Source organism: Thalassophryne amazonica, chromosome 20, assembly GCF_902500255.1.
Source record: "Thalassophryne amazonica chromosome 20, fThaAma1.1, whole genome shotgun sequence".
In the NCBI taxonomy this organism is placed as follows: domain Eukaryota; kingdom Metazoa; phylum Chordata; class Actinopteri; order Batrachoidiformes; family Batrachoididae; genus Thalassophryne; species Thalassophryne amazonica.
In genome coordinates, this window is record NC_047122.1 from 59,275,881 (window position 1) to 59,287,373 (window position 11,493).

Sequence of the window (11,493 nt, forward strand, 5' to 3'; positions counted from 1 at the left end):
AACAGATCATTGACTGTGTGTAGTAGGGTGGTTGGGAAAGGTCACCAAAGCTGCTTATTAAGCGTGGGAATTTTTTGCAAAAGATATTTTCAACCCAATTTTTTGGGCCCGAAGGAAGCAAGACAGGTCAAATTTGAAGTCACCAACTGCTAAAGAGAATTGTTTGAGCTTTCAGAAAATCACTTTTAATTTGTTTCTACCCTCTTTCCTTCTTGGAGTAAATTGCAATTAAAGCTCGGAGTTTTTCCACACAGCTTTTTTTTTTTTTTTTAATCACCAAAATGGGGGTTCTTATTCTCTGTCCAGGAAGCTTCATTAAGCCCACCAAAGTCCGTAATGATGGCCAAGAGTGTTTAAGACTTTCAAATTTGACTGATTTAATACCAGTGACGTGTTTTAATATTACTATTAGGTGGTGAAAATTGCATATTGACTTTAGCCATTTTAGAGTTCCTATCTAATTCAGTTTTATTTCAAAGTTCAACTTAAATTTTTTGAAAAGCTTAAGTCAGATCTCAAACATGAGGGTGAACAACAATTAAAATGTATTTAAAATTTAGCATTTTCATGCTCAAAACATTGTGTAAAACTGAAACATTGTCAGCTTCATAACCCTTGCAGTTTTGTAATGATTTTTATAGAATAATAATAATTAGGGAGTTTTTCAAAACAAACCCCTGAACAGCAATTCTGGGGTCAACTACATGCACACAGCACATTTGGTGGAATTTGGTTCAAGCATGACAGAGTAAATTAACACAGAAAATTTCTCAAAAAAAAAAAAAAAAAAAAAAATCACCACACATATCCTCAAATCATGAAACTTATACTTTTATTTCATGTCAGACATATGACAATATTTAATCATCACTTAAAAAAACAAACAGGAAAAATGTAGTAAAGATCATTTTTGTGTGGAAACTTAATTTTCCTCACAATTCCCTCTGAAAGGAGACATTTTTGAGACAGAACAATTAGCCGTCTGAAAGTGGGAGAGAAAAGCTTCATGAGCCCGACAGCAGATTCCAGTTTACATTCATAATCGCTTCATCATTACAAGAGGACAATTACCAAAGCACACAGAGCAACAAGAGACCCCCTGAGAGCAAGTGTTCCATGCTTTCATTTTGGCAATCATATTTATCCATTACAGCTGTACTGCCCCCCCAGGTAAAATCATAGTGCAAATGTTTCCCTCTTGAATCAAAACCTGAGTGTGTCAAAAATCTAAAACATGTGACTGTCAGGCTCACTGGATACCGTCCAGTCTGAGTGTCCAGGCCTGACCGGGAACAGCAGGAAGTTCAGGAAGAAGGATGATAATGCCACCGGATGGGCCGGCTGGGGCCCACGGTAAAGAATTAGGATTCCCCAACAGCGTCACCTGGAGCACAGACAAAGAATGACTCGCTGAACAATAAATTTATAAAAGGGCTGTGGCCTATTGAGGACTTTATTAATTTCATCTCTGCTCTTCAGTTTTTTTGTGTGTGAATTTCCAGATATGTGTTTACCTGTGTGTGCGCTGATGTGCGGGGATCAGCCAGGAGCAGCGTGGACTTTGGCAGTTTATTTGCAAAGGTGACGTACACACTGCTGCCTTTAGATGTGTACCTAAACATCACGGGGATTATAACAAATATTTTGTCAACATTACACCAACAAATATTTGTTGAAGAAGGAACAAACACCTCAGAGTTCATTAATCTACTTTATGTAAAATGCTGTACATCATAACATTTTCATAAAAAAAATAAAAATAATTCTAACACATTCATGTGTCTCTTTAAAATTTAATCTTTCAAGATACCAGTTAAGACCCAAATGACAGCACATCTTGTATGTTAAAGGGGCCTGAAGGAGGATTCCATGACATCTAGTGGGAAGGTCTGCATACTGCAGCCCACCCAATACCCTGTAATTATGTTCTCAACAGACATCAAGTTCAAGTTTATTTGCCATTTGCAGTATTAAAACCACATTGGAAAAATGGTGTAAGGAGCTCAAAAGTGCACTAGCAAGACATACACAAACAATAAAAAGACGTAAAAAATGCCATAAAAACAACAAAGCCACAAAATAATTTAAGATATATTTAAAACTAATCAAAGAGTGTTGATCATTGCCACAGCTTGTGGGAAGAAACTTTCTATAACGTGATGTCCCACATTTAATAGACCGATAGCGCCTACCCGAGGGAAGAAGCTCAAACAGGTCCCTAGCAATAGCCAAAGACCAGGACTTAAGCCTTTTTTGTAAATGTCCTCCAGGACAGACAGTTCCACACCAATAGTCCGACATGGAACATGGGCCGATAACCGGTTTCACGGTATACCGCGGTATGAAAACCACTAAAATTTTCTGTTATACCGACCCTACAGTATGAGTGGGTTACGACAATTCTTGACAAGCAGAGCGGAGGTGGCCGCTGCCACCCTTCCCCCTGGTGCGCACCTCTGTCTCCATTTACAAACAGGCAGCTAATGTTTCCCTCCATCTAAAAGGACGAAGTCGGCTATATGGGATTACTTTGGCTACCAATTTAATAGAAAACGTTACCGGCTTTTTCATTTTATTTTCCACGGAATAACCCTTCAAACTACACTCGGACTCTGTGATTCAAGATACCTGCAATTACATGGAAGGAGTCAACTTTATCCAATCTGAGAAGTACAAGCGGTGGACTCGAGTCTCTCACAAACATGCCAAGACGGACATATTCCAAGCACTTTGTTGGTGAAGCTGGGCCAAGTATTGAGCATCCGGAGTTCCGGACGTTATTCCAGCCACGTTTCTCCCTAAGCAAGTAAGTCATGTTTCCCACGGGGCAGATGCTACATGTCTAAAAGAGAAATTATCATTTTGGTATTGTCTCTAAAGTTATCAGTGGTACAGTGAACATGTAGTGGTAGACATTGCGTCAATTAGTGCACCTGAATCACGTGAGCTTCATATGCAAATAGCCACATTTTAAAGCTATACATACTGTGAAACCACTGTATTTTTGCCCACGATTATACTGTCCAAATCTCATACTGGCCCATACCGGTGTTGCAGACCGAACGGTCCCCCACTAAAAATTGGTCCGCCCTGCCCCCACTACGCATGCTCATTTCAGAGCTTAGCAGCATGTCTCAGACAGACTCTTCATCCAAAGCAATCAAATGGATTAATGAGATTATTAACCATCAGATGACAAAGTAAAACCTCTTAAATCATTCAAGTCAGTTTTAAGCAGAAATGAGTCGATAATCAGTGATGTTTTGAAATGACAGACACTGTGAACACATCAGCTAGCAGCTCGTGTAGCAGCAGCGCTCTGATCACTTCCTCAGTCTTATGATGAACTAATGCTGAATTTATGTGGAAATGACTGTTGTACAAAAGCTTCAGATATCTGTGGCTGAGATAGATAACTGGAGGCAATTTTAAACAGAAACGACGTGATAATTGGCGAACTGCAGCTAATGACGCATGCACAGCGAAGGCAGAGCAGTAAACACAGACCCCGAGTTAGCTTTTATCCTACTGAACGGGTAAGCTAACATTCCTGAAAAACTTGCACAAACATGTTTGTGATTCTGTGTTTTTGTCAACTCAAGCAGGACAACTTTAGCTTCCCTGCAAACGCGACTACCTGACATAACGCATTTTAGAGTCATTGGACTGAACAAAATGTCTTGAGTGGGTAACTTGAGAAATCCGACAAATTGGTTTTTGGATCGGTCACTCACACACTGTTTTACACACGACCATAGCGCACACGTTGAAACAAAGGAACTGCTCCTTTGTTTCAACGTACGCGCTCGTGCACCGAGTGTGACTGCAGCTCCAGAGCATGGATCTCTGACACCGTGTCACTGACACAGCTCTTACGACTCATATCATTATTACTACAGTCTTCAATCATCTGGATTAAAAGCGAGGTCAGTTTCTTACTTTTCTGATCAACGTGAATCATCAGCAAGCAAAAACCACAAAATACTTCATTCTCATAGGTGCAGCAAGATTGACTGATAAGTCCATTTGCACAATTATCATGTTAAGAAAGCTAGAGGCCGTGGTGGCTGAAAATAAGATATGAAGTCAGCAACATTTCAGGTCTAACTCCATTAGTGTTTGGGTGGTAGCTGCGTTGCCAGATCTGCAGTTTTCTATGGAATTAGGGTACTTTGAAATATTGGAAATTATACGGCCGGCCTATGAGTACTTTCAGGTCTCTCCACACTCAGGCACGGGACAAAGCAACCAGAGCTCGGTTAAGGCCACAGTTTGATACCAATATGGCTGCAATATGAAACCTTAATACTCAATGTTGTGAAATCACCCATTCAGGCTGCATAATCACTGTCCTAGCTCCGCCCCTTTCATTTTTAATAATTATTCTTGGAAAAGACAAACCTTTACCCAAACGTTTCGTGTGTGTATATATATAAACATTTCTAGCAATGTGAAAAATAACTTAACTCCTCTGCCAGGCCCTCTTTTGCAACTCTGCCTCACAGTTTGAGCTATACTCCAGGTTAAAAGGAAAAGTTAATTTTTATTTTTTTTTTACAGCTTTTGCCACAATAAACATCACAATCAAGCTGCTGGGTGCTCAGCTTTGCTTATTGTGTCATATGAAGCAATCCCATTAAAAAAAAAGTTGTAATAAAAATAGACACGCCTCCAACAATTAAAGCAAGAATTTTATGATTTATGTAGACAGAGCTGGACATTTTGTTAAACAGACAGAGCCTCTGTTGTTGTTTGGTTGATTGATTGATTAGGGCTGGGGAATGAAACTGAGTCCTAAAGGAGTGTTGGTGAAATACAATCATCCAGCGTTTAGTTTTCCGCACTCGATTGTTTTGGAAGGTCGCATCAACCGTAACGAGTACAAAGACGCTGTGCACAATCGGAATCGGCTGACAACACTTTCCGGAAACATTTCACTCACTGCATTTTTCTAGATTTTAACTCTCACTTCTTCCAGGGTGCTCTCCTTCCTCCTTACCAGACGGTATGGTGGTGTTGTCTCTCTGGACTCGCCAAGGTTTGGAAGCATAGATGGCCTCCCCGTTGATCTTCAGCCAGGCGCCCAGGCCCCTGAGCCTCTCCTCAAAGACGACAGGGATCATCCATCAGATGTGGGACCCACATTCAGAAGATAGTTACCCACCCAGAGCTACAGTGTTTACCAGATCCTACAAGGTGAAAATAAAACACATCAGTGATCATATATGACTAGTGTATCACCCATGGGGATCCAAGGGTGATACATTGGGTAGCATTTGTAAAATAGGTAGCTGATATTCTTCAAGGGTGGTAATAAATTATGCAAAGTTGCTATAATGATTTTAACGTAAAGTGCAGGAAATTAAAATGAGAAGTTGTGTGAATAATTGTATTTATGGCACATTTAGTTGCTGTCATGTTTTTATCTGGCAAAGTTGAAACATTTCCTTTGTTCAGAGTTTGATTGGTTACCAGGGACTGATTAATGGTGATAAACATCCACTGTTCACTGTTTTTTTTTTCTCCAAAAATATTTGTCCTATCAACGTTCTGTTTTTGCGACATTCATCTTGGACCCAAAATACATAAGAATACCAAACTGCAAACGTCAGCTCTCCCCAGTATCGCCGTGATTGGAGATGTTGGCACGCACGTACACAGAGGCCACTTGGCTTTTAGTATAGATTAGAACAAAAAACTGCCATTTTTTTATGGCTAACTTCAAGTGGGGATGCACATTTAAACAGTTGATTCAGGTGGGTGGGTCCATGGAAGGAAGGAAAAAAAAAAAAATTACAAAGCAATCTGTGATGTGACACTCAACAACAGTGAACCAGCTACTGGAAACGAGAGAAAAACAAAACAGACCACAGAAATTCATAAGTCGTAAACAACAAAGTCATCTCAGACACACACTCATCTTCAACTTGTCACAGACCCTCAGTGTTCCCACTTCAACAGCACCGAGTTGTGGTTCTGAAATCATCTCACAGATTCCTGTCACACTCGTGACGGAGGACGAAGATGAGCAGAGAATATTTTCTGGCTTGTGAAGAAACTACTGGTCTATATTTATATTTTCTCAGATCATTGTCTGCGGAAATCAGTGTATTCTACACACAATGTGCCTTGTGTTCACTGAAATACTGTGTATTAATACACTACATTAAGTGAGGCCCTCTACACATAACATCATATGGACTGTAAGGCCGCTGAGTTTTTGCATAAGTTACAATAATATCTGCAAAAACCACAGTTTCAAATACAGGAAGCAGAAGGAAGATTATCCTGCAACACCTCTGCTTTTTGAAAGCTTTGCCATATACAGTAGTGTTCAGAATAATAGTAGTGCTATGTGACTAAAAGATTAATCCAGGTTTTGAGTATATTTCTTGTTGTTACATGGGGAAACAAGGTACCAGTAGATTCAGTAGATTCTCACAAATCCAACAAAACCAAGCATTCATGATATGCACACTCTTAAGGCTATGAAAATGAATCACTAAACTAGTATTTAGTTGTATAACCACAGTTTTTTCATGATTTCTTCACATCTGTGAGGCATTAATTTTGCTGGTTTGGAACCAAGATTTTTCTGGTTTACTAGTGTGCTTGGGGTCATTGTCTTGTTGAAACAGGGCATGAGGGCATGTCCTCTTCAGCATAAGGCAACATGACCTCTTCAAGTATTTTGACATATCCAAACTGATCCATGATACCTGGTATGTGATATATAGGCCCAACACCATAGTAGGAGAAACATGCCCATATCACGATGCTTGCATCACAATGCTTCACTGTGTTCACTGTGAACTGTGGCTTGAATTCAGAGTTGGGGGTCGTCTCACAAACTGTCTGCGGCCCTTGGACCCAAAAAGAACAATTTTACTCTCATCAGTCCACAAAATATTCCTCCATTTCTCTTTAGGCCAGTTGATGTATTCTTTGGCAAATTGTAACCTCTTCTGCACATCTTTTATTTAACAGAGGGACTTTGCGGGGGATTCTTGCAAATAAATTAGCTTCACACAGGCGTTCTTCTAACTGTCACAGCACTTACAGGTAACTCCAGACTGTCTTTGATCATCCTGGAGCTACTCAGTGGGTGAGCCTTTGCTATTCTGGTTATTCTTCTATCCATTTTAACGGTTGTTTTCCGTTTTTCTTCCACACGTCTCTGGTTTTTCTGTCCACTTTAAAGCATTGGAGGTCATTGTAGATGAATAGCCTATAATTTTTTGCACCTGCATATAAGTTTTTCCCTCTTCCAATCAACTTTTTAATCAAACTACGCTGTTCTTCTGAAACAATGTCTTGAACGTCCCATTTTCCTCAGGCTTTCAAAGAGAAAAGCATGTTCAACAAGTGCTGGCTTCATCCTTAAATAGGGGACACCTGATTCACACCTGTTTGTTCCACAAAATTGACGAACTCACTGACTGAATGCCACACTATTATTGTGAACACCCCCTTTTCCACTTTTTTTTTTTTTTTTTTTACTAATAGCCCAATTTCATAGCCTTAAGAGTGTGCATATCATGAATGCTTGGTCTTGTTGGATTTGTGAGAATCTACCGGTACCTTATTTTCCATGTAACAATAAGAAATATACTCAAAACCTGGATTCATCTTTTAGTCACATAGCACTACTATTATTCTGAACACTACTGTATCTAGTGCATTTACAACATAACAGCTTGTACATGCAGATTTTATGACTAAACCAACAACTTGAAAGAAAAAAGTCCTGGTCAGAATATTTGTTACAGATACACTAAATGTAGCACTGCAAATACAGATTAGGTAAACAAACTAAGCCTCACCTTGATGATTGTATTCAAGTCCATCAGTTCAACCATCATCATGTTCCTTCGGTAACCCCAGGACAAAGTGTCCACAGATGTGCACTTCTCCCACTTGTGCTTGGGTAACTCGGGTGGATTATACTTGTCAGCACAGTTATAGTAGCCGCCATGTTTGCAGTAGCAGCCGGCACCCCATCTGTCATTGACCACAACAGTGTCCTAAAACAGAGAGGTCCTGATGAGCACATGGAGCCAGCCAAGCACTGCACCGTTCCGTTCATGAAGGCATGAAGACGGATACCTTAACAGGGCTGGCGTTGTAGAGCCAGGCCAGGAAGTGAGTGGAATTCCAATACGTGTCAGGTGCTTCCCAGTCCCCGTCAGACCAGATCAACTCAGGCTTGTATCTACAAGACAGACAAAAAAAAAAAGAAAGAAAAAAGTAAGTGTTTTCAAACACACTGTTGCTGCAAAATGTGAAATCAAGTAAAATTCTTCATACCTCACGACCAGGTTATAAAGCTCCGGCAGCAACTTGGAGAACACAAACTCCTGTGTTTTGAATCCATTCTTCTTGTCCAACAGGTACAACGGATGGAACCACTCATACAAGGAATTATAGAGGCCATAGTGCAATGACCTAAAGAGGAAACACATCAGTGTGCAACAATGAAGATAAAAAAAATTACACCGAACAGGTTAGGCTACTCAACTGTTTTTTTAAGTGTAATTTACCATGAAACAGTTTATTAATCGATGAGTACCAAATTACTGAGTGATCATAACAAATGATGGAACAGAGGAAAGGTTTAATTCCAAAATTAATTTCAATACAACGGTGATGAATGTGAGGTCAGAAAAACTTTTTGATAAACCTAACATTTTTTGTTGAAAATCTACACCGTCCAAGATGCATTCTGGTGTCTTTTGAGAGCAAAATAGTACAAGTGAACACGTTCTGTTTATTAAAAAATATATAATAAAACTCACAGCAAAATATGGCCAAATGTTTGACTAAACTCTTCGTATTCATACCTCTCACAGTTGCACTTACAACAACAGATTGATCACTGCAGGTATTGTCATTCTGCAGCTCATATCTCTTCAATCTCAACGAAACATGAAAAAAAAACAACCTGAAATTCATTGTCTTTTACAAAAGAATGTTTCATGTGTGACATATTAGCACAAGGATTGATCAAATATTTTACTGTATTCTTTGAGATGTACATAAAAACAATGAGAATGTCCGTCAGTCGGTCTCTTTCACAACTCACAAGATGTCTAAAAGTGAAAGCTTATTAACCTCATATCTTCATTCATTACAGAAAATAACTCATTTTCTTTTTTCTTGATAAAGCATGTCATCTGTCTGTTTTTATATCTGATATAAAACAGATGACACGTTTCGTCATGTTCAATTATAATGTACTTGTTTCAACCTTACGCCAGGTAAAGTCAGTACAGCACATCATACACAGTAAATTTTGCTGAGTAAAATTAACGCTGCTGGGATAACACTTGGTCTCAGTCCAAAAAACGTTTAATATACTCTATCACAGTGTTAAATCAACTTTTATTGGAGTAGAAACACTTGACAAGACAGTAGAGCTGATTTCATTCTATAATAGTGTATTTTACTCGAGACTGGGACCAAACGTTATCCAGGCAGAGTCAGTTTTACTCAGCAAAATTTACTGTTTATAATATTGTCTATTTTAACTATAATCCCTAACCCGTAAGCTGTGTTACGTATAACTAGAATTGGCCGAGACGTCATAGCCATTAAACGGATACGGAAAGCAACACTCTCCGTAGCCAGCAACCAATTCACCCTATTGAATAAATAAGTTTATTCAGCGCACAATTAAAATAAAAACTCATAACAAAACAACTTTACAAAGATACCGTGTGGCAGAAAGGGTGAGGGCAGACCCTTATACTAATACCCACCTCTTATAATAGATAGATAAACAGTAAAATAAGAAATATATACACGTATGCACACAAACAATTTCATAATTACATATATATTACACATACACATTGAGAAAATCTTGCAAGATCTCAGAGAGGTGGCTTTCTCACACACATTATTATAATGGTTTAACCTTCCAATAGAATTTACCATTATTAACGCGGTGGTTACAGTTACGGCAGCCGTAACCCCCAAATTTTGGCTATGCTTACAGCAGCCGCCGTAATTGATGTTCTGTGACTCTGTACAGCAATAAGTATCCCGGCTTGTCAGGCGGGGGACCGGGGTTCGATTCACCGACGAGGAGAACGAGACTATTTTCTCATTCCATTTATGTCAACCAACATTTCTTGTTCATCTCCCTAACATTGGGTTATTTGGGCTATTAGAGTTGGGGCATCACGGGACCACCATAATAATAACCTAATAACACGTGTTTGCGCTACTGTAATGTTATCAGTTTGTTTTTATGAGTGGGCCCTTTGGATCGTTGGCATTTTTACCCTGTGAACAGCAGATTAAAACCACATCCTGCACAATGTGACCCCTTTAAAGAGATGCGGACCAACCTCTTGCGCACTGCCTCTCCCAGGTCTCCAACCAGGTCTCTATGAGGACCAAGATCAACAGAATTCCAGTTCCAAGAGTTTGGAGATTCCCAGTTGGTGAAGCCTTCGTGGTGTTTGGAAGTCAGCACGACGTACCTACAAACAACAGGATGTTATTAAAAACTGAAAAACAGAAGAAGCCCGAACGTCAGGTGTTAAGAAGAAAACGACTCACTTGGCACCAGAAGCCTCGAATATATCAGCCCACTGATCCGGGTTGAAGAACTGAGCGTGAAACTGGGGCGCAAAGGCGGCGTAGCTGAAGCCGGGACGGTAGTTCTTCTTCATGTAGCTGACACAGTCCGGGTTCGGAGGCTGGTGGCCCTGCCAGTCCCACCAGAACCACTCACTCCTGAAGCCCGGTACGGAAAACACACCCCAGTGGACGAAAATGCCCACCTTGGCCTCGTCGTACCAGGAAGGCAGCGGCCTGGAGTCCAAACTCGCCCAGTCTGGAGTGTACAGAGCCGCGGCCCGGAGCGCCAGAGCGCCGGACAACAAGGCTACAGCTACGGCTAACATGCTAGCATCAAGTCAGGAGGAACTTTCTCCAGCCACCCCGAAGTGACGAACGGCAAAAATAAAACGGTCGATTCGACGCCGAGTCCAGACTGCAGCTTCCTGCTGAAGCCGCGGCGTCGAGGCTTGTTTTTACCTCGTGACCGATTCCCGTCACGAGATAGGTAGAGTTGCCAGGTGCGTTTATTATACGCAGTTTAGCGTATTCACACCGATTCCCGTCACCTGTCACGAGATAGGTAGTTGCCAGGTGCGTTTATTATACGCAGTTTAGCGTATTCACACCGATTCCCGTCACCTGTCACGAGATAGGTAGTTGCCAGGTACGTTTATTATACGCAGTTTAGCGTATTCACACCGATTCCCGTCACCTGTCACGAGATAGGTAGAGTTGCCAGGTGCGTTTATTATACGCAGTTTAGCGTATTCACACCGATTCCCGTCACCTGTCACGAGATAGGTAGAGTTGCCAGGTGCGTTTATAATACGCAGTTTGGCCCTTTTTATGTCGCTTCAGAGGGGAAAAAACAAAAACAAAACAGTAGAAAACATCAAATCCAAGCTCCGGTCTCCCAGACGTCTT

At 40.6% G+C, this 11,493-nt stretch overlaps 1 protein-coding gene across 1 annotated transcript; it reads right to left on the bottom strand.

The window, feature by feature from the left end:
• Positions 1 to 810: 810 nt before the first annotated feature.
• Positions 811 to 11,088, bottom strand: LOC117502500 (tissue alpha-L-fucosidase-like). The gene is given in 10 exon segments (XM_034161562.1): positions 811 to 1,384; positions 1,515 to 1,614; positions 5,000 to 5,122; positions 5,125 to 5,161; positions 5,163 to 5,189; positions 7,824 to 8,024; positions 8,107 to 8,212; positions 8,308 to 8,445; positions 10,353 to 10,487; positions 10,567 to 11,088. Coding segments are annotated over 10 exon segments (1,218 nt in total). The 5' UTR covers positions 10,914 to 11,088; the 3' UTR covers positions 811 to 1,380.
• Between the last annotated feature and the right edge of the window lie 405 nt (positions 11,089 to 11,493).